This window comes from Dendrobium catenatum, unplaced genomic scaffold (assembly GCF_001605985.2).
Source record: "Dendrobium catenatum unplaced genomic scaffold, ASM160598v2 fragScaff_scaffold_390, whole genome shotgun sequence".
NCBI lineage: Eukaryota > Viridiplantae > Streptophyta > Magnoliopsida > Asparagales > Orchidaceae > Dendrobium > Dendrobium catenatum.
This window is the reverse complement of record NW_021318852.1, coordinates 3,643,578-3,667,860: the sequence shown is the minus strand read 5'-3', so window position 1 is coordinate 3,667,860 and position 24,283 is coordinate 3,643,578. Positions and strand designations below refer to the sequence as shown.

Below are 24,283 nucleotides of genomic sequence, written 5' to 3'. Positions count from 1 at the left end.
GTAACAACCCATCTATATTTCTCTGTTTGGCATGCCAAATCATCTCTTCAACAGATTTTTTTTGTTTTAAACAATCTTTGAAGCCTAGCAATCAATGGGAAGTATCGAACAACCTTAGCAGACTTCATTTGATTTTTCTTTCCTCTAGCTGAACTTTTTTTAGCCCCTGCCCACCGTGAAGAACCACAAATATGACAAACCTCTTGAATAGATCTATCTTTCCAAAATAAAAAACAATCATTTGGACATGCATCTATCTTTATATATCCAAGATCAAATACTTTCATTATCTTCTTCACTTCATATGTATTTTTAGGTAGCAATGAACCATCAAGGAAAGCTTCAATCAATAACTCAATCAGTTGATCAAAAGATCTTGCAGACCAAGAGTGTAGGAACTTTAGGCGAAATAAATGTAAGATGAAGGATAACTTTGTGAATGACTTACAACCAGGGTATAATTTTGCTCCTGCTTCTAGCAATAAATCACCATATTTCATTGCTTCATCATTTGTCAAATCTATGTTATTTCATTATGTTCATCATCTAAATTGGCATTGACTGAGCAGAATGTGTCCCTTAACAATCCTTCTATATCATTTGATCTGTGCAACTCGCCTTCAGTTTGTACTTCAACAACATTACTAGTATCAGTACATGTATCTGATCTTGTAACTTCAGCTAAAAAAGCATGTTCCTCTCCATGTCGATTCCAAACAACATATCCAGGGAAAATTCCTTTGGAGAGTAAATGTAACTTGACTTCTTTTACATAATGAAAATATCTGTTAATGCATAATTTGCATGGACATAAAATTTTTGTGTTGAACTTTGACCTTGTGTTGCAAATTTTAAAAAATTATCAACACCTTCAATATAATCACTACTCCATTTTGATTTTGACATCCAACTCTTATCCATCAAGCCTGTAAAGCACTCAAGAAATACACATTTAATAAGCATACACAAAATAATAGATGAACAATATAATTTTATTTCATTGCTTAATATACAATCTATTATACATGCCTTGTGGACCTATTTATAACCTAAAATGAAAGCTAGAGAGAGATCACAGGAAGTTATAATTAAATAATGTACTAAATTCAGTCACATGGAAGTTTTCCTTCAAATAATGCATGTTCTCATCGCACTCTTACAACCATTTATTCACAAAGTTTGTAGGGGATGCATTCATGATATTTGGTTGAATGGGTAACTGTAGCCAATCAGAAAGTGCTTAAAATAGAGATATATTTAATGGTGGTATGGAAATATATATGCATTGAAAGAAAATTTTACCCATGGTAGAAATTTCATTCCATGGTATTATCCATGACAAAGCAACTCTAAATGTTATTCTTGTTAGATCTAAATTTACTTGTCCTCTCCAACCATTTAGAAATTTTACAATTATAGCTTATTTTGACTAGGTTCAAAAGCATGGTAAAGAAGAGCACAAGTTTGGGTTGGCCCGAACCCCAAATAGAAAAAGAGTATGTTGATGGTAACTTGGATAAAGAATGTAAAATAGATTCAAAATCTCACAATCTCATGCAATGCTAAGGACAAATGGAGAACGGGGATTCATATAAACTACCCAATTATTGATTCCAATCTATTTTAAACGACCTACGTTTGAAATTTACAAAAGCAATTGGATCCATTATTTAAGAAATGTTTGATCCATCGATAAGTATGATCATTAGTTGTAGAGTCTCTCATAGAGATCGGTACACATACTTTGTAAAGTATAGAAGTAACTTCACGCCTGGACATTTTGTAATAGATATTTGCATAACCCACATTTCATTTGTTATGGTTTGTTTATAATTTCACTTGGATCCCAATAATTTTCATTTCCCCAATCACAATCCTATAATTTAAAGCTATTAGAATCGCACCACAAACATAACCAAGGAAGTTAATTTCTAGCCAAATGAAATGATATAATGCTAGCCTCTCACTTGAAACTTGCTGCACAACTTAAAACATCTTTGAATACCACAATTATGGATCTCCATACTTCAATATATACTATGCAAATTCATGCAAATGTATCAAAGAGCATACAAGTGCATCAAGTAGGCACATTTAAAAGTATGTATATACACTATGCAAATGCACCAAAAACCACAGAAAAGTGTGCAAATGAACAAAAAGTGTTCAAATTCACTATATGTGCATTCAAAAACATGGAAGTACACAACACAAATGCATCAAAAAAAGCAAGAGTATTATACAAATATATAGAAAAACATGTAAATGCATCATGTACGACATCAAAAAGTGTGAAATTGCACGGTGCATTTAAGAGCTTTTACTGTTTAATTGATCTTCTGTAATAACATCCATTTGTTTTTGTTTTTTTGTCTAATGGCAGCGGTTGTTTAAATATTCAAGTAAGGAGTTAGGAGTTGTCGGAAAAATGACATCGTGTCCGACGGGCCATCGTATTCCCGTTCATGTTTCCGACAACTCCCAACTCTCTCACTGTATTCGCTCAAATTAGCCCACTACGTCATTTTAAATATATGCATATGGCCGAACATGTGGGAATACGGCACACAACCAACGCTAAGCTAGGGTTGTGATTAACCTAAACCTTAAGGAATGCAAATGAATAAAATGAAGAAAAGAGAAAAGAATGTGAAGAAAAACAATGAGAAGAAGAGAATGAAGGGAAATAAACTCACAGTTACGAAGATGGAAGGGACGGTCGGCTGGGATTCGCAAGAGAAGGAGATTTTCGTCGCGCATGGTTGTCTGGATTCGGTCCGAACGCGCGAGCACAGAGGAAGATGAATTAGGGATTCGGTTGTCTTAAAGTTACGTATGGGATTTGCCAGCGGTTTTAACCGGTGCGACTTGCATCGATTTTAACCGCGGCAAAAGAAATCGATTTCGAGCGCATTTGGGTGCTTTTGCAGCGGTTTTTAAAACCGGTGCAAAAAACCGCTGCGAAAGGTCCTGTTTTTTAGTAGTGTTCATGTCATAGCTCTCGCATCTATAAGAGCCAACTTAGTATTATCTAGGCTAGAACTATCTAGTTCATAACTAGCAAACTCTATACGTGTAGAAAATCTCCCAATAAATTGTATGTACGTCTTTTTTTTATAGTTTAATTATTAAAATCCTATACAAAATACTTTAAATTATGTTGCAAATGTAAATTTGATTTAAATTTCAATTGTATATAAGTTTGGATTTTTTATATATATTTCGATAGATTATTCCTAATTTACAATACAATCATATATAATAATAATAGGCATGGCCCTTTTTACATGACATAGATAGAAAGAGAATGCCCCATTTGAGGATTAATTATTATGTGCGGACGTCAAACGCCGTCTGGAGACCAACCAGAATGCGCCACGTCACCCCTTTGCTCGGTACCGCGGATCGGTGCTGCTCGGTACGGCTGACATGGTGCATTCTGGTTGGTCTCCAAACGGCGTTATGCGTCTGGCCTCCGCACAAAATAATTTCTAGTGTGAAATTTTTAAACTTCGAAATTTCTAATAGCTAATTAACATAAAATTTTAAAAATACATTATTTATTTCGTTAAAATTGGAATGGCTCCATTATTCCAAAATTCTTGAGAATCATTTTTAATTAAAAAAAATATCCCAAGTCTAATAATCTTTCTATGAGTAGTCAAAATCTAAATGAACCAAAATGTCTATTAAACTTCTAAAAACAATTTAATTGGTAAAATAATACTTTTACTATATTGAATTGAATAATTATAAATATCACATGAAATGCGCCTCTGAGTTTAATCTCCAATCCTTCAACTATGGCTCAAATTTGAAATGCAAATAGGAGGATAAGGCATAAAAGTCTATGGTCAACAGGATATATTTGTAATATTCTTCCCACCTAAACTTTTACACAGAGCACCAAGAGAGCAGGTTTGATGCACCCAAAGCATACTATTACTATAGAGCAGAGTAAAACATCTAAGGGTATATTGATTAGCCTAATTAATAAAATTATCATAATGGAAAATAAAAATCCACAACAAAAAATTTTAAAAATCACACAGCAAAGTCCTTACAAATGGTGAACAAGACCAGAACGAGTAGAGGACTAGCGACCAAATATATAAAAGAAAGAAAAAGAAGAAAAAAAAATGGCCTCTCCTCACCTATTCACCTCCTCTCCTTTTTCCCCACAATTAATTTGATTCTCCCAATGGTCTTCTTCTTCATTGGATTGTACAGATTCCCATCTGAAAAAACCCATCTCAATCTGTAATTTTTTCCCCCTTTCTCCATTCCTTCTTCATCTCTTTCTTTTATCTTCTCCTCCTTTCTTTTCTGTTCTCTGGATAGAAAAGACCCAGGGCTGTGCTGGGTGTCTGGGCTTTGCTTACAGGAAACTCTATTTTCAACTAAAGAGGAGAGGAGTTCTTAACTCCTTAGTGTTTTTTTTTAAAAGAGCGCTGGGTATATTTTCTAAATATATATATAGAGTAGTTGCTTTGAAGTTTCTCAGAATTTTGATTAAAAAAACTGCATCTTTGCATCTGTTTAGCTGTTAATTTCTGCCGGGATTAATTCGTGGGAAGAAGAGACAAGAAACATGGGAAAACATGGACCTTGCCGTCATTGCGGAGTTACAAGTGAGCTATTGTTGATGTTTCTGAGGCTTTTTTTTTTTTTTTGGGTTCTCAGGCTACGGATCTTTATTTTTGTTCTGTTATTATTGTTATTAGAGTATTTTAACACCAGGTTTATAGTGTTTGGGATCGTTTAGGCGTTCTAAAATTGAACGACCATCCAATGAATTTGTTATTGACCTTTTCTTCTTCTTCATTTATTTTTCTTTGATTCTTTGCATGTTTCCGAATTTGGGAAAGCGAATTGGAATCTATTTAGGGATTGAAAAGGGAACATCGCGTTTCCCTTGAATTGTTGGCCCTTTGTTTTCTTGCTCCCATTTGTTTTTTAGTGCCAGTATTCTTTTTTGGTCTGCTAATTATAGTGAAGAGAAGAATACAAAGTTGCTTTTGTTTTTTGAACGATAGGATTTATAACTCTAGTTTTTGAACAAAAAATTGAGAAGGTATAGTGCACAACTGCAGCTTTTTGTTGAATTGAAACAATCCTTAGAGTGTACATATTTCTTTGTCTTTACTTCCAGTTCCTTTAAGTTAAATTCTGGCCTATGTAGAGAATCATGCTGCAATTGATTAGTGACACTGGTAGAAGATTACTTGTTCTTAGATATTAACAGTTTTCAATCTGCAGTCTGAGAACAAAATCTTTTGCTTATGTTGTGTATTTATTCTGGCTAATCATACCCTTCACAATGCATATGCTTTTACCATATCATATACTAACCAAGGGCTCTTGGGCGCTCATATCTGCTACTTTTTGGTGCTGAAAGTTCTAATTTATTAATATTATAACCTGTAATGAATTAATCAGCTGATACATTATGCAATTAAGCTTTGTATGATAAAAGTACGATTTGAGGTTTTGAAAAACAAAATGTGAGAAGATGTTTACATTTTAGATTTCTTACTTGGTGCCTCTTTATAAGTCAACTAGTGCATACTCGGTCAAAGATGCTCATGTTTTGGAAGAATTTTCGACGCTTTGATTTATTGGACGCATTTTTATCTATCATAATTTCCTCTTATTCATGCCTCATTTTCTATCTTGATCTTAGGTTAATGCAACCTACTATGCACTTAAAGAATTCTAGCTTAAGCAACTAAAATTCATCTAATAATTTATTGTATGTTATCTAGTGAGATTTGACTTGGCAAAAAGCCATGATATTTTATCATGGACTTGTTGTTGTAGCTTTCAATTTCTTCCCCACCTAAAATTTATTAATGACCATTCTCCACTTTTTAAGAATTGAGCACCTGACTGTGAGTTACACAAGGCAAATAAAGGGCATAACCCTTAAAATGATTCTACTCCACTAAGTTGATAACTGCACAAAAGTAGGGCTGCAAATGAACCAGGCTGAGCTGAGCAGTTGCTTGTTCATATTTTAGCTCATTTATTATCAGCTTGTTCAAGCTTAGTTCGAGCTTGATTTGAGCTTTCCTGCTTCTGTTCATTTAAAATGATAGATGTTCATGTTTGGTTTGTGTTTAGTTCATGTTTGATTGATTTCATGTTTAATGAGCTTTAAATAAATGAGCCTTATAGAGCCTATTAATAAACAATTAACTATATCTTGTTCACGAACCTATCTAGTAAGTTTTTCGACCAACCAAACAAGCATGTTCATGAACATATCTTGCAAGTGTTTTCGAGCTACCAAATGAGCCAATTCATGAGCAAAAGAGCTTAGAAAATGATTCTTCTTATAAATAAGCTTGTTTATGAACACTTTAAATAAACAATCTAGGAAATATGAATAAACACTTCTTGTTCATAAATAAACTGATTATATTGAAAAAGATAACTTAAAAAATGAAATTATTATTTTTTTTATAAATAAGAATAATTGTTATAATAAAACAACAAGTTATGTGAAAATATACAAAATAAAGATTTAATTGAGTTTCTTAACAAGCTTTATATCAAGCTTGTTCACAAGCATTTATTGATATTGTTCATAAATATAAACAAACTGAACACATAGTTATTCAAGTTTATTTTTTTAACAAGCGAGTATTTAAAAAACCGTTCAAACTTATTTGATTACTTAAAACAAACAATCACGAACAAACTGTAATCAAACCGAGATACAAGTAGCTTGTCAAACGTTCAGTTCACTTGCAGAACTTTACAGAAGTATAAGAAAGGTTTCTTTTCTCGTGCATATGTTGTGTAGAAAATGATTTACTACCATGCCAGTATGACATGGTAACGTTTGTTTGTTATCTGAAAATGCTATACTAGTGATGATTACATTATTTGCATTCAAATGTTAGATTTTTTTACTGTTTGAAATGCATAATAAGATCACACTACACTCCATGCTTAAAACACAATGTCTAGACTTGCTTATGATCAGATAGAAGAATAATTTTATGTTTTTATTTAGATATAGGGTCATCATGCATTTCATATTGTTACTAAAATGAAGTCATTTTTTCTTGGGCTTTTAGTCATGATACATCCAATTTTGGAATAACTTAATTTATATCAAGTTTCTAAATGTAAATGCTGCAACAGGCACTCCTCTATGGCGAAATGGGCCACCAGAGAAGCCAGTTTTATGTAATGCTTGTGGTTCACGATGGAGAACCAAGGGTTCTTTGGCAAACTACACGCCTTTGCATGCTCGCGAGCCAATTGAATGGGAAGAGCCTAAGGTTACTAAAATGAAGAGTATTTCTTTTAAGACCACTGAACAGAGACTGCAGAAAAGAAAACATATGAATGGTATAGTGGAAAAAGTACGTCAAATTCCTTTTTCAGAATCAGACCAAAACTACATTAGAACTTTTGAGGGAGATGCTAGCAATCGTTCTAGCTCTGGATCTGCAATCTCATGCTCAGAAAGCTGTGCAAATTTTTGTGCCGTCGATGCAAGTGATTGCACAGGTTTACACTGGTTCTAGTCTTTGAATGTCTTTATGAGCATCCTTCTAATATTATTCCTGTTAGATATTTCTCAAATCAGTTTTTTTTTTTATTTTTATGTTGTGGGCGGATTGTATGTATAATGTTTAAATTTCTTTTAAGTTAGTTTTGCTAACCTTCTAGATAAAACAAGTATCAGTTTGGTAGAACTTGTACAATCCTATTGGCTGATTTTTAGTGTGAATTAGAAACCAAGAATTATGAGAATGAGGAAGAAGAAACAATTGGCTTATATAATAAGAGGTTGGTGAATCTTTTTTCCCGTCTTCATCTCATGTCTCCTCCACTCTTCTCATACATTTTAAATATTGAGGATCTATGGAAAACCATTCTAGGCTAGATTGCATAAATTCATGTATTAATGATAAGTCTCGTATCAAACTTACAATTTAATTCTAACATGAATCATTTTCAAATTATCAGTTATGTCTTGAAGATGGATAAAAAATATTCATTTTTTAATGATTGTCGAACAATATAAAAGATATTTGAAGAGGTTTAATAAAATTATATCTTAAATCTATCATTGTTTAACATTGCACAATACGAGGCCCATCTCAGTGCATTTTAAAAGAAAATTGCAATGAGAAGTTCACCTCATTGGATTTATGTGAGGTGCGCTTCTATTTCCTCAAATCCTTCGAGGTATGCATCATTTATAACTAGGTTTTCTTAAATACAAATACAAGTAAAATACGCCTAATAAAACATTTGGCTTATTTTAGTTAACCAAATAAATATTATTTATTGATTCAGAGAAAAGTAGATGAATATGATTGGAGAAAAGGGGGAAGATTGGTAGAATGTCTCGACACAACTGAGGATGAGGAAGGGGAGATAATGCCAACTCAAATGAAAACCTCTTGAGTGATGAGAACTTTATCGTTTAGAGAGTGGGAGAGAGAAACTTACTGTTAAATTTATTTTGATTTGTTATGATATTAGTTTGTACTTTGATATCTTCTTTTTACTTTGATGTTTGCATCATATTCAATTTTATGCAATTTGTTACTTGATAGTTTGCGCAAGTTGTTATTTCTTACTATGATAAGATGTTACTGTATTATTTTTTGATATGTTAAGAGATTAGGATGTTAATATATTATTACTTCATTCTTTGATGTATGTGTAATAATTTTTAATTTGCACAATTCATTTATTTGAGGCTTATATCTCAAAACACCTTGAGGCTTACACCTTATCTCATAAGATAAAAAAATGCCTTAGCACCCATTTGTGTAATTTAAACCTTTATTTCTATTCAAGCATATGGATGAACTATTTTTAGCAAGCTAATATACATAACTGATGTTTTATCATGAGCTATAGCCTATAGGACAAGTCGACAAGTCGCACATGCAACATCTACCAAAGATGATAGTATTCATCTAAATCGGATGATGCAGGTGTATCAGAGATCAACCATATTTGAGTTGCTTTTTTTTTTTTTTGTATGTTGTTTTTAGCTACTATTCTTTTCAATGCATTCTGTTTGGTGCAGTTGTATGTGATATATAAAATATGCTTTGAAGCAGCGGGATTACATATGCAAAACAATAGCTGGTATCTTATTTTTTCCTTGTGTCGTTTGCAAGTTTGTAAAATATTTCAAATATTAGAACATCAAACTTAGCTTTTCAGTATTTTGGAGAGGACAGACCGATCTTGATTACCTTGTAACATCTTTTACTTTCATAATTCCTAGTTGATCAGATATTCTTCAGTTGAGTTGTTAAATTTCTAGCTTATAGATGGTCACTTTAAATATTATTGCTTTCTTTCTGGTCAGCCTATCTGAGAGCTAGTGTGTCAAAATTGAGTTTGTAAACTCTTCAAGTATCTGGTAAAATAAGAAAAGATAGGATTCTTCATTTCCTATGCAAGTAGTATGACATTAGCGTACACTTAAAGCTTTTGGCAAACTTTTAAGTGTTCTTTTAAAAAATTAAGCATTTTCCATTCTATCTTTATCAGTTAGCATTTGTAAAGATAACGCGGCTGCAAATTTTGTTTGCTCCATCACATATGCTTTTTTTTTTTTTCTGGAATGAACTTTGTTGTATAACGGATTCATTCTTGCATCTCCAGAATCAATATTTCTTTATAATTAAATTTCCTTACCCATGATGAAGTATTAATATTTGCAGATAATTCTCCATGTAATTTTAGTTACTTTTGTCTCTTTCATGATTATGCTAGTTTATTAAAGATTTTGTTGATTGTCTTCCTTTATTTTCACAATCATTTAGCATCATGACTTGGAATGATTTTCTCAGTATATTTGTCACTTGTAGGCTCTGCACAGTCAAATGCCTGGGATTCCTTAGTGCCAGTGCCATCAAAAAAGAGAACTGTTATCAACTTAAAACCTTCTGTTGAGAAGCTTACAAAGGAGCTCTACTCCATCTGGCATGAACAACAGTCATCTAACCTATCTGGGTCCTCAGAAGAAGAATTACTTTTTGAAGGTGAAACGCGGATGGGCTCAGTTGAGATAGGACATGGAGGTGTTCTTCTTAGGTATCCAAGTTCAAAAGCTGTAGAAGAGGAATCTGAGGCAAGCTCACTTCCTGCTGATAAAAAGTTAGTGGGTGTGCCCTATTCAAGATCTGCATCCAGTTTTGTGGATAATGAAAGCAAAAGAACTAGTTTTCCTAATCCTGGCATAGACAAATTTAAAAAGTCTGCTATGCATGTGGTACAAGACCATGCTAGAAGGTTTGATTTTGTTAATTTATTTGTACTTTAGTTACATTCTTGCTTCCGATGCCCCATCTTAGGCTTCATTTGGGACAGCTTTTTTGCTGCTTCTTAAAGCGGCTTTTTAGTACAAAGATTTTAATTTTTTTTATTAAAAAATTGCTTTAAGAAGCAAGAAGAAAGCCGTCCCAAACAAAGCCTTAGAAGGATATTCGTTGTTAAGTCAAATCTATATTTGCAGAGACAGGTTTCCACCGGAGTACCTTGATGTGCTGCAGAAGAGAGATTCAGCTATGAGATTTACTGATCTTAAAGTAAGCTCAAATTTCCGTGGTGCTTGATTAATTTTTGACCTCTCGAGCTACTTTAGTAACCTATTTCTCACATTTGATTTATATCATAATAGGTCGTCATTAATCTTGAGGTTTTCATGGAACATATGAAAAATGATGAACAGAAACAACTGATGAAATATCTTCCTTCTATTGATACGGCTAACGCTTCTGAGAGGTTTTCTTCCTTCATCTTTTTGAGATAGCTAATGCATGCACCTCGGCAAATCCATTAATAGGTTCTTTTGACATTTGCAGCCTCAGAAGCTTGTTTTCTAGCCCGCAGTTCATCGAAAACTTTTCTTATTTCCAGCAACTGATCCAAGATGGAATTTTCGATCTCTCCTCTTCTGAAATGAACGTTGAAGAATGCAAGAGTTTGAAAAGGCTGGTTCTATTTAATTTTACTAAATCTAGTTGGGTGCAACACTACGAAGAGCTGAAGGTATCAAATAGTTACTAGAAGATCTTGTTTGATCATCAGTTGAAAGGAAAAGTTTAGTTAATGTCTCATTAAGCGCCTCGAATCAGTTTAATTCATGATACTGAATCTAACATTCCATTTGCATTAGGATATAAAGCACAAGCACGCTACTGGAGTAAACAGAGGAGAAGGTGGGTCAAACTTTGTTGGACAATCCAATTTAATTCCCATCAAGAGGCCTCATGAAAGCCAAAACCAGCATTTGCAAGGTTAGTTTTTTCTAACCAATACTCAGTTTTTGCTTACAACATTATTATGCACAATCAAGGAAAACTTTTCTACAAACATTTTATGATATTAGATATATTGTTTTTCTAGGAATAATAAAGTAAAGATCATTGTTCAGCATCGCTGTTTTATTAAATAGCAGAAAATTTTATCAAAACTCTTAGACACATTTTCTTGTAGTTCTTGGTTACATGCCTGATTTGGACATGTGGTGAATAATTTAAAATGGATAATGTATAATAGGAAATCCGAGCATTCGTTGATGCAATAAAAAGTTTTCACACACACACACATACATACATATATATATATATATATTAGTTTGCATGGAATAGAACTTTAGACATCTACTTTAAAGATCAAGTGCAACACCGCTCAACTAGACGATTGATGTTAATGCTTGCAAAACATTGCCATGTTAACGATAGTCTTGAAAACTAAAAAAAAATGGAAAAATCATGGGATTTGGCCCAATTGCAATAGTATGTTTTATAATTATAGATATAATAATCTGCTCTTCTCCATAATATAAGAAGACGGGATCATACAATTGAAAATAGTTGTCTTATTCATGTTAGAAGGATTACAAAAATTGGATGTATACACTGAACAGTTGAAATTTAATAACGGAATTGAATGTTAGTGGTCAGGCGACAATCGTCGGATGAAGCCAAGGCGTGGCGGCGACAATTGTTGATGGTGTCATTGACTATGATTGTCGAAAAATGCAATAGAGTTATTCAATTCTTTTAGCACTCAAACCTCTCTCAAGAAAAAAATGGAGTCATATTTATAATCTTTTTTAAAAATAGTCCATTGAACGATCAATACTGATCCTCATGATGATAGATTTTTTATTCAGTATTTAAATCCCTTAATGTCCTCATAATTAAATGAGCTTTGGCTTGTTAGATTTGTATTGTCGAGCTACTTGATTTGACTATAAACATATAAGATTTGGAGGTCATTTGTTCATTCAATTAATATCTTGAAGCTTTCAAAATACTCAAAGTATTTAATTTTGTTTCATTCAAACTTAGAACAGATCAATTGTGTTGTCGATGAATCTATTTTGACAAGATGTTCAGATCAACTATAAGCTTGTTGAAATTGAAGTTCAAATGGTCCCAAATTTAATTTCATAAGTTTTCAATTTAAAATATTATCTTGAAATTTGTGTTCATCAAGTAAATTTTTTGGAGACATCAAGCAGCATCTCATTTTTATGCATACCAATATTTATAATTTAGGAGTTTGTAGATTTGGTAATCTAAGCTGTATATATAGGTGGTGCATATGGAATTTAAGATATCCTTGCATCAATTCAGTATTATTTAAGGTCACATGCATGAGGCATCCTTGGATGATCTTTAGATGGTTGTTGAAAATGATTATGCATTGTGATAAAGGCCTGACTATGGACTGATTTAGATCAAATTGCAAGTAAGTAACCCATTTGTCACTGGCCTATTCACATAAGCTTAAAGCAATTTTTGTACTTCGTCCATGTAGGAAACAACCTTAAATCTATTTTTCTCAGATGGATTGTTTTCCAAGAGGAGTGTCTGGATTGTTTAATTCGACCTTAATGTTTTTCTTTGAATTTACAATTCAGAGTCTAAGGGCATCATGAGGAGCCCAAAAAGAGTGTGCAGATCCAGCAACACAAAATTTTCTTTGACAAAATCATCAGTAGTGAATCCTGATGAGGCAGGATCAACGGAAATACTCGATAATGAGGACTTTTTGGACAATGAAGGGACTTGCTTCAGTCCAAGAAGCCTCTTTGCGTCACCTCCCGACCGGAGCTCCATGCTGCAACTCACCGACGACGGCTCTGATCAAGACTTACTGCTTGATGTGCGATGCAGTACCTCGTTTCCTGAAGCAGAGCTCCTCTATCATCATCCATGGAAGCAGAAAACACCATCAAACAGCTCTCTTGCTGAGAGCAGTGCTGTTGCTGAGGAAGAGAGCCTCTGCAACTTCCCAGCTTCTAGCTTCCGCAGCCAGCAGCTGAATCAGTGTAAAGGAGCCTAATCACTATAGATGGATCATTTTCTTCCTTCTCTTGAAATTCTTACAGCTAAGTAACCACCTTAGATGTGATGGGTCTACAAGTTGTTGAATCCTTCCCATTTTCTGGTTTTGCCATAAGGCTGCTTTTACTTTCCTCTTATTGTCTGCTTTACATTAGAGCTCGCAGTTTTCCTTGGAATTGCCATGGATTGGATGTAATAACTTGTTGCTTTCTTGTATATGGAGGGCTATAGCTGTAATATATGGCTCAGGGGAGCAAAAGAAACTTCTTTTAAGAAGTTAAGTGATCTATGTTTGGTTGAATACATAGATACAATAGACAAAGTTATGGAATTGGTGGTTACAATAACAGTGTCTGCTTTTACTTCTCTGTTCTTGAGTTTTTCATCTCTTCTTGCTTACTCTCTAATCTATTCTGATCTTCCATTATATACCAAGGCTTTATGAATCCTCTATCATATTTGCCTCTTTTTTTTTTTTTTGCATGGCTTAATCCTTCTCTGATTTACACATTTTATTGTGAGATATTGTGTTTTTCAAATCATTATTCTTCTATGGAGCCATTGTTAAACTTTATAACTTTATACTTTTAGAAAGCGAACATTTGCAAGAAATTCATTTAGATTCTGATCACAAATGGATCCTTCATGTTCTTAGATTAGGCACATAAATCTTTCAATTTCATTATAGTTTGTCTTTAGGACCTTTTAGATATTTGTTTGTTGAGCTTTTATTTATTCAAATATACGCACATTTGTCTGCTTATAGGGTCAAACTGTCTTGTTTATTTTATCTGCTTATTTAAGATCAGCTCTTTTCCTTCTGAAATCTCCCCAATTTTTTTTTTCCTTATTAGATATGACTGTGCTATAGCTTTTGACTCGCAATACTTTGATTTACAAGTAATTATGGTTAGCAGTAGAGTAGAATATAGATCTTTACATACATAAAAGAAAATAAAGAAATATCATTAAATTTTAATTAAAATTTTTATTAGAATTTAATTTAAAATTAGTCTATATGATATAAATTTTAATTAATATTAAATATATTTTATTCATTTTAAAAGAAATTTAATAATTTTAAGATTTTCAAAAGTTTATTAGAATAATCTAACCTAATTTTTTTCAAAAAATCAAGCCAATTTAAATATTTAGAGATAAAATTGAAAAAATTTTACATTATTAATATAATTAGTGAGGGACGTAACTGTAATAAATTTAAAATGATATAGGCTCTATTTTGGATAACTTTTATTATTTTTGAAGTTTTTTTTATAGTGCACAAATTTTGAATTCAACGTGGAGAAATTACGATGCAAAGATAATCACTAATTTAGCGTTAATTAATTAAAATAAAATCACCCATAAATGATGATCATCAAAATAAATTAAATAACCATATAACCGTTTTAAATAATGCCGTTGGTTAGCCTCTCAAACCATAACCGTTCAACGTCAATTTCCTCTTCTATTAAACAAGCATTTAAATATAAATGTCTTTATAAATTTATATGTATAAATTAATATGAAGATAAACATTTTAAGTTCTACACTTCTTCTACTTCTGCTTCTACAATAAAGTGTAAGTGAAATTAAAATCATATTAAAAAAGGAATATTATTCAATTATAATATTTTTTAGTTTAAATCAGAAAAAACAAATATTTCTGATCAAATTACGAATCTCAACCTCATAAAATATTTTGTTAATATGAATATAATACTTGACAAATTTATAGCACATTTATTTTAAAATAAATTTAATAATTTTAAAATTTATTTTAATCAATTTTTAATTTGAATATGTTGATATAAAATTTTTTATAAGATTTATTGCCTTTTTGCAAATGACATTCTCCAACAACTAATAATCAAACTAGAGCAAGCTACAAAGGCTGGTTTTGGTTAGGTGATTATTACTGGAAAGTCAGGTGAGAGTTGTTGAAATTTTTTAATGAAAACCTGATGCTAAAGGCCTTAAAACTTAGATTCAGTTTTATTTACGACGGGCTTTTTTAATGCTTCTTAAAATAATTTTTTTGGTACAGTTTTGACAGAAAAATTTAAAAGCTACTAGTAAAATAAACGTCCCCAAAGAAGTCTTCATTTGCAATAACTTTATTCTTGCTTTTAAAAGCACCTTTTCTTTATCTACAAAGTCAAAGAGTCATAGGACTAGTTTTTCTTTACCTACATCCGCAACGTCCAAACCTCTACAAATTATTCATGCAGATGTTTGGGATACGTCTACTGTACTTTCCTTTGATAAATTCAAGTATCATGTTATTTTTGTGGATGAATTTTCTCGCTTTACTTGACTCTATCCCATGCTTCAAAAATCTAAAACGCACGTTCATTTTAAACTTGTTGAAAATCAATGTGGTTAGAAATTAATTGTATTTCGAACACACAATGGATCTGAATTTCTTAATACAACATTCAAGGAATTTCTCCTTAACCATGGCATACAACATCAACATCTTGCTTTTGGAAACCAACCTACCTTATCAGTTTTGGGTCTATGCTACTCTAATCGCAGTTTATTTAATAAATCGTCTTCCAACTCGCACTCTTTTGAATCTCTCACCGTATGAAATTCTATTTCATTAGCAACCAAGTTATCAATTTTTAAAGGTATTTGGTTGTCAATGCTATCCATTACTGCCCTCACATAAACATCACAAACTAGCCCCAACGTCTCTAAAATCCATCTTCCTTGGTTATTCAAAGGCCTCCAATGGATATCTCTATTATAATCTTTCCACTAACCAAGTTTGCACGTCTATACATACCAACTTTCATGAAAATATTTTTCCCTTTCAAACCTTATCTATTTCCCCCACTTCATCAATTCATGTTACCCCTACAACCCATCCTCCACCTCTCACTCTTGTCCCAACCTCATACCCCTCCTCTTTATTTCAACCACAAATTCTATGTTCATCACCAACACGTCCATCTCATAGTTCCTCCACTAATTCTTCAACATCACCTCACTCCTCTCCACTGATCAATCCAACTCCACCTTCTTCTACTTCATCCATGGTTCCGTCATCTCCTCCACACCAAACACTCGAACTCATCCTATGCTTACTCGCCTCCAGACAGGTCATCTCAAACCTCATTCTATCCTTAATCTTCTCCATACCACATCATCACCAGTTGATCCCACATGCTTTACAGTAGTCGTTAAACAACCATAATGGAGAAATGCCATGTCTTAAGAGTTTCAAGCATTACAAACACAAGACACATAGACGCTAATCTCTCCTCGGCCTAATATGAATATTCTAGGCTGTAAATGGCTCTTTCATACCAAATTTCATGATGATGGCTCTGTGGTACAATACAAGGCTCATCTTGTTGCTCAAGGCTACAAACAAAAATATGGACTTGATTTTACAGAAATTGCTAGTTCTATTGCAAAATTTCAAACAATTCGTGTATTTCCCACAATTGCACTTCACAACAATTAGCAAATCAACCAATTTGATATCTCCAATGCATTCCTACCTTGTAAATCCACTGAGGATGTTTATATGGAACAACCTTTGTGCTTTAAAGCTCCCTCAAATCCCACATTTTTGCAAATTGAACAAGGCTATTTATGGTTTCAAGCAAGCCCCTCGACAATGGTTTTCCATGTTTGTCAATTATTTACTCAAATGGGGTTTTAAATTCAATGACGTTGATCCATCGTTACTAATTTACACATCTTCCACAAACTTCATTTACTTACTCATCTATGTAGATGATATACTTCTTATGGGCAATCTTTCCTCACAAGTCTCTCAACTGTTGCAAGATCTACGAAAACATTTTCAACTTAAAAACTTGGGTAAATTATACACTTTTCTTGGGTTGCAATTGCAGAAAACAAATTCTAGTTTTCTGCTACATCAATGCAAATATGCTAAAACAATTCTTCATAGGGATGGCATGGCTTCTTGCAAACCTCTACAAAAGCCTATAGCAAGTAAATCAAACAAATCTCCTCAATCTTTACTTCCTTTCTCTGATCCTCAATTGTATCAGATTATTGTTGGATCGCTGCAGAATCTTACGCTCACACATCTCGATCTGTCATATGCGGTAAACTGTGTCAGCACATGCATCATCCATTAAATCAACACTTTTAGATGATCAAACCCATATTATGGTATCTCCAAGGAACTCTTCACCTTGCCTCACCTATTGCACATGGAAAACTAGAGCTTACGACATATGTAGATGTCGACTGGGCTGACAATAAGCATGACCAAAAATCCACTACTGGATTTTGTACCTTGGTTTGACACTCATGAGCTGGTGTACCAAAAAGCAAGCAACAGTAGCTAGATCATTGACTGAGTCCGATTGCAAAGCCCTTACCTTAGCTTCCACTGAGATTATTTGGCTTTGTTTCTTTCATTCTTCACTGCAACAACCTACACCACTTTATTGTGATAATATCTCAGCTATCTATGTTGCCAACAATCTTCTACTCCATACAAGAACCAAGTATATTGAAACAGATCGTCATTATATTCGGGAATGCATCAAGTCGAATGTCATCATTTTTCATCATATTGCAACAATCGATCAACCGGCTGACATCTTTACTAAAGACTTACCAATCAAATGTTCTCAGTATCTTAGGAACAAATTAACGCTCCCCTCATGGAGCATTAATTTAAGAGAGGTTGATAACGGTCCCAACTCAAATTCCTCCACTGTTGATTACATATCACTATTAAAACACAAAGCACTATCTCTCCTCACTGACATCAGAACTGAAGCACTCCAAGTGCTGAAAACTGCCAAATTCCATCTCAATCTTTCGACAATATTCCACATCAACGGCTTGATTATTATCAGCTTTGGTTCTTCTTATGTATATATACACTTATATTAAATTGTTATAGTATGAATGGAGGAGCTAGAACCATTTACAGCTGCATCTTCTCATTTATATATCTATGATCTCTTCATATTCTGTTTTGCTTTAACGTTTGTGATGCTGGTAATACTATTAAAACACAAGATGATATATTCATTAAATTTTAATTAGATAAATCTTAAAACTTTTTTTTAAGATGAGAATAATACATGAAAAATCAATTAAAATGTGTGTTGTGCTCGTTTAAAAATAAATACAATAATTTTGAAGCTCATTTTGACAAAAAAAATGTTTTATTCCTCTTCTTATAGAAATAAAGTGCACAAAAATATGATTATTTGCCTTAGTAGTAACGACGGGCGTTGTTCTTGATACTAATGATAGGCGTTGGCCTAGTGGTGATAATTGATTTCGATCTAGTTTGTTTGTATTAGCCTTGATGTTGTCATCAACATCAAGGCCTTATTGACGATGGCGGGGCATCATCATTGGTGGTGGGCAAAACTCTCAATCTCTTTTATGGAATCATTCTCTATTTGATCTCCCAAATCATATTGTGAAATTGCCGATCATGCTTTGGAGTGTTGGATTTTTTGCTCATTTAAACTAGGATAAAGATACTTTAACATCATTGGGTTCTTTTCATCAATCTATTCGTTGCTACAATAAATTTGTCGAGCTAGAATTTGGAGGGCCTAAAGCTAATTTCAAAATATTTATCATTCAAATATTTGAGGATTTTAAGATCTATCAATTGCATAAAAATCTATACTATAATAAATCAATTTTCTAATAACATATCAATTTTATATGTTTTCTATTTTTTATATTTTTTAGAAATACGTTTAAAATAACTTAATTTATAATAAAAATATGCGGCACATACTTAGACAGTACAAAAATCTGGCCGTATTACCCTTGAAACCTATTTGGAAATGTTTTGAAGGCTCTCATCAAGGAAAAATTATTACGTGCGGTGTTCAAACGCGTATGGAGGTCAATCCAAACACCTCACGTCACCCAATATACAATGCAGTAAGTGAAGTTGCATGTTCGGATTGGCCTCCGGACGCGCCCGGATTCAGCACGTAATAATTTCTTCTCATAAAGGGTGGAACCAGCCAACCAGAAAGAGGTTTGGGTCGTCAATTGCCCATTTTGTTTTTTTTTTTAAGAAGAATAAGCACTTTGACTAATTTGTCCACCTTCAATAAACGCAGTTGCCTAAATTCTTAAAAAAAAATCAATTTTCTATTTCATATATAAAATTATGTATTTCACAATCCCATTTTGTTTGTTCTGCACTTGGCCCTTGTTGCATGAAAAATTATTCTGTGGAGATGCCGGATGCAGCTCTACGTCCGTAGGCGAATTATGTGAAGTCATGTCAACAGTAAGGAGCCGCAATACTGAGCGAAGGGGTGACATGACGCATTCTAATTGCTCTCCGAATGACGTTCGATGTCCGCATCACTGGTTGATCGCTGTTCGATGTCCGCACAAAATACTTTTGCTCTTTGCACATGCCTGGGGCTTTGCCAGCTCTCATACTTCAACAAGTACCACTCAAACCTAGAACTGACCCAATTCATGTATTGACAGAATAGCCTGAGTCCTTATTGGCTCCTGAGCCTTTTTTTTTTCTGCTTCTGTTATGTATTTTGTTTTCCTTTAGAACTCCTTATCTCCTTTTTTTGAGATTTGGAGTTATAATTTCTGTTATTTCCTTTACTTGTAATCCTTTTTGATATATGGAAGGGCTCTGCCCCAAAATTTTCCAAAAAAAAATAAAATAAAATAAAATTTTGTGTGACCGACGTTTTCAATGAGCCATGTCAATAATGAATATCCATCTACATTTTGTCATGAAAAAGGAATGCTTAGTTTGCACCGATATCATCTTCATTCGCGAGCCATCTCTTTCACACATTTTGCCTCTTTCGTCTTGCCATGGGCGGAGCTATATAGTGGCTCTGGTCCGGCTCAAAACATTTCTAGCTAAAAAATTTCTTGATTTTGTTCCTGTGACTTCCCCTCTTTTGAAAGCAACGTAATTTTGTTATTTTATGAATATGAGCAGTAGGGTTATATGCTCTAATTTTCAATAATTTTAAATATCGATTACAGTTTCATTTTGGGATAACTTTTTGATTGCTTTGTATTCAGATCGTAATAATAATTTTTGTTTGATTGTTATTTTTTAACTGCTTTCATTAATTTTTTTGTATAAGGAAGTTACTTTCTACAACAGCTTTTAAAAAAAAACTATTTTTTTCATGGCAACATTACAACCATGATATTTGAGTACAAAGTATATCAGGATGGACTTCAAAGTCATCAAATTTATATTAGATTGTTGTAATTCAACGTATTATATATAACAATAATCTTAAAGTAAAATGAAGAATTTGAAGCCCATTTTGATGTGGGCTCTGAAAATTCGGCCCCGGTCTCCGCCCGATGTTGCTTTTCTTTGGCGAGGGAGTTTTAATGAAATTAAGTTCCGGGGTAAATTTTGGGAAGGCAAATGGGTGTAGATAAGACACTACCCAAAGATTTCGCACTCATTTTGCAAGGACTTTATGATTTGAGTTTTGGTTTCCTATAGGCGCAAGCCCCTATCTAGTAGACCGATTTCATGCAGTACCCGTTTCAATCGCCTAATAATCAAACTTCATCCTCCGCTCGTCTAACTGGTCAACTTGTTTGCTTTCCATGATTTCCGCGGAGTATAGAAAAGTACCTTATGGGATAAGTGCCTACAAGGAGACATTCTGGCAAATCTTGATGCAAATTGTGCGACTTTGAAATACATCTTGATAAATTCTAGCATTCTTATTAGTTCATTTATTGTTGACCTCATTTTTCAAGGTCAATTTTTTCAGAATCAAATCTTTAGCACCTAGGTCTTCGTAGCCTAGTATAGACGTTGTCCTTCAGGATTCCCCCTTAGGTGGACACCTAGTGACGTAGCATCGACCCAACTTGATAACTCGACCTAAATTAAAATCAATTCAATCCAAATTTAATGTGGTTCTGAATATAATAATCTAATAGAGAGTCGTCAAGCCCAATTAAATTCGATTCAACTGCATTCTGAAATCGACGAGTTCGGCCAACGCTTTATAATTTTTCTTGATATTATTTGAGAGAATTGGGTATAATTCAAACAATTTAAAATCATTATAATAAAATTAAAATAAAATTCATTAAATTTGGTATTTAATTCGGCCACAACTGTGTTAAATTTAATAAACTCAAAATGTTTTAATTCATCAATTAAGTTTCTAATTTTGATTCAAATTTAGCTCTTAGATTTTTTTTTTCTTTAAGTCATGAGTGATCTTAGTCGTTGATTTGAATTGAAAAGTGGAGGGCAAATTTTCAGTCTAAGCATCATTAGGAAGTTAATTAAGAAGATAAGCATAATTTAAAAAAATTAAAAGTAGGCATAATCGCCGTTTCATTCGGCAATTTAAGTTGGAAGTAAAGTCGCCTATTGTATCGACGACTTCTAAGTCGCCCGATTAACGGGCGACTTATGTAATTTAAAAAAAAAAAAATTATCGCATAATAATTGTTGCATTGAATGTACAATATATATATATATATATATATATATATAACATGTTGCTCAACCCCAAAGATGCCCTCCTGCTCTGCCTCAACTGTGCCTGCTAGAGTACTGTCTGGAACATGCTCATGTGGGTACCAGCCTGGTGTAGTTTGCTGAGTCGGCTGAGTGAAGAAAGGCTGAGAAGGTCCCAAATCTTGATACGATGATGGTCCTGCATCAGTAGACTGAGGCTCACCTATCACTGGACTGAAGGACTCGTATGGAGACCCTGTATATCCATGCTCAGAGTATAGGTAATCAGGGATATGAACCTCTCTACGCAAATCCACTGCCATCTCAGCAATTCTCTTAATAACACTATCGGCATTGCTGTAGTCATTTGAACCAACCAAAGGTAACACTGCCCTCTCTGTCTCTACGAAGAAATTACGCTGAGTGAAAGAAAAATAAATAAAACTTCAATAATGTTATAATTATTAAGAAATGAAGTATATAACACATTGATATTACGTACCAAATATCGCTCTGAAGGTGCTCTGGGGTAGTATGTAGTCGGTGGTGTTGTTGGTGGCTTTAACATGTATAATGTCGCCCAGGACCTGAACCACTGTAAGTACTCGTGAATGAAGTGTCCACTATCAGGTCCCGCAGTAATTCCTTCAATGATATATGCTCGTCTATCCTCCCACAATCCAATGTAAGGAAGGTGGTACACCATCCAATCTGTATCAGCTTTACCACGCCCATCAACTCGGGCAAATTTGAGCTCCATTGGTTGAACCTCCGTGGTCGGAATAAGCCCAAACTGTCTAACAACTCTATCGGGGAGGTGCCACTCCACCCGAGTCCAACAGACCAGAGGCACACGAGCCAACCAGATAGCTTCTCCTGATAAGCATATATCAGCGACCTGAGAGTGAACTTCAGTGGTGTACGGCTCCCAAATCACCTAGCCAATCAAATAATTGTATATCAGCGAACTGAGAGGGAATTTCTATATTACTAAAAAGAATACAAACCTGGCTATCTAAAAGTCCATCTAACTCATCTCTGTAGCTGCTGAGGCAACCTGTTGAGAGCTGCCTTATGAATTCTTGATTCCACCTACAAAAAACCCAAAAATTTATATATTATTATGATTAGAAATGAAAATATATAATTATTTGCATTTTTATTTTTGGTTACCTATAGCCAACAGAAAGTCCATCCAAATTGACATGATGTGGGACATGAAGTGCAGGTCGTCCAACATGAAGTCGCTCCCAACACCAAATCTGAAGCAAGTGAATGCAGCCTGCAATATTGGCCCTCTTAGGCTTAGTAGCCTCAGCAAGTTCCCGGTATAAGTGAGCTAGTACTGCTCCCCCTATAGAGTATGTGCTGAACAACCCCAAGTCCTCCAACAAAGGTAAGAACCTCAAATGAATCTCACAACCTGAGGTGTCCGGGACTAGATAAGTACCCATCAGAAAGAGAATGTACGCACGAACATGCCGCCAAAAATCTATCTCGTTCAAGTCCAAATAGGAATCCCTATAGAATGTCCAACATAACCATCTCAAAGGTAGGCAAGTCTGAGCCTGTGACCTGGGGGGGTGCAGGGTATCCCCCCCCTACTTGGGTTCAGGATTTTTTTTTTTACAACACCTCGGTGATATGTACTCGAGAGCCCCGACGTTGGAAACCCTCGGCATTGCAGATTTCATTGGGAGAAATGACAAAGAACACAGTGTCTAGATTCGGCACCGTAGCATTGTGGAGTGTCGCATGGTTGCGGGTTTGAGCGCCAAGCATCATGATTACAGATGCTTGAGCACCGCAACACTCCCAATTGGCACTGCAATGCTGGAAGCGGACTGGAAAGTTTTCTTTCTTGTTTTCTAAAGGGTGGTGTCCCTTGGTGATTTTACTTGAATTTTTCTTGTGTTTTGTGTGAGAGAACAGTGCAAAAGTGTAGGGAAGCAAGGAGAGAATGAGATATATGTATTTATTCCTCCTTATTTTCATTGTGGATTTTTTTTTGTGACTCCGTAATATTTTTTTTCCGATTTTGAGTTTTTCCACATTAAATCCTGGTGTCCTTTTACTTTTTATTGTTTTTACTTTCTTGTTTGTTTCATTGCGTGGTGTTAACTTATATTCCCAACCAAATCGTCCGTCCAGTCAATTAGGAAAATTGTTGGGCTTGAGATGAGCAGCCCATGCCGCATTTCTGATTTCAATTTCCTCAGTGTTTATAAGAAGATATTCTTTTAAATGTGTTTTTCTTAAATTTGAAAAATATTTCACCGTATAACATTTAGTATATTTTTATATACTCTATTCTAGATAAGTTAATTGTAAGAATGAAAAATTCCATCGATCAGTTACTCTATATGAAATTTTGATGATTCTGGAGAATGGTAGCATCTCTAAACCTAAGTACAATTGACAAAGTATATTCATTTAGCATTTTACATAATCTGTATAAATTTAGTAA

General features: G+C 33.9%; 2 protein-coding genes across 3 annotated transcripts; one reads left to right on the top strand and one right to left on the bottom strand.

Moving 5' to 3' along the window:
- The first annotated feature begins 4,094 nt into the window (after window positions 1-4,094).
- On the top strand, window positions 4,095-13,717 carry LOC110107807 (GATA transcription factor 26). 2 transcript variants are annotated; one of them, XM_020838201.2, is made up of 9 exons: window positions 4,095-4,455; window positions 4,544-4,631; window positions 7,153-7,524; window positions 9,858-10,281; window positions 10,505-10,577; window positions 10,670-10,773; window positions 10,854-11,040; window positions 11,168-11,288; window positions 12,923-13,717. In XM_020838201.2, the coding sequence occupies exons 2-9, from the start codon at window positions 4,592-4,594 to the stop codon at window positions 13,345-13,347; spliced, it is 1,746 nt and encodes a 581-aa protein (XP_020693860.1). In that variant the 5' UTR covers window positions 4,095-4,455; window positions 4,544-4,591; the 3' UTR covers window positions 13,348-13,717. The 2 variants fall into 2 exon arrangements, with proteins under 2 accessions (XP_020693860.1, XP_020693861.1); XM_020838202.2 differs by having other exon boundaries at window positions 4,097-4,260.
- A 3,774-nt stretch (window positions 13,718-17,491) lies between these two features.
- LOC114579445 lies at window positions 17,492-23,311 on the bottom strand. Its single transcript, XM_028693947.1, has 4 exons — window positions 22,990-23,311; window positions 22,319-22,908; window positions 21,855-22,235; window positions 17,492-17,539 (listed from the first exon to the last, which is right to left on the bottom strand). The coding sequence occupies exons 2-4, from the start codon at window positions 22,574-22,576 to the stop codon at window positions 17,492-17,494; spliced, it is 687 nt and encodes a 228-aa protein (XP_028549780.1). The 5' UTR covers window positions 22,577-22,908; window positions 22,990-23,311.
- Between the last annotated feature and the right edge of the window lie 972 nt (window positions 23,312-24,283).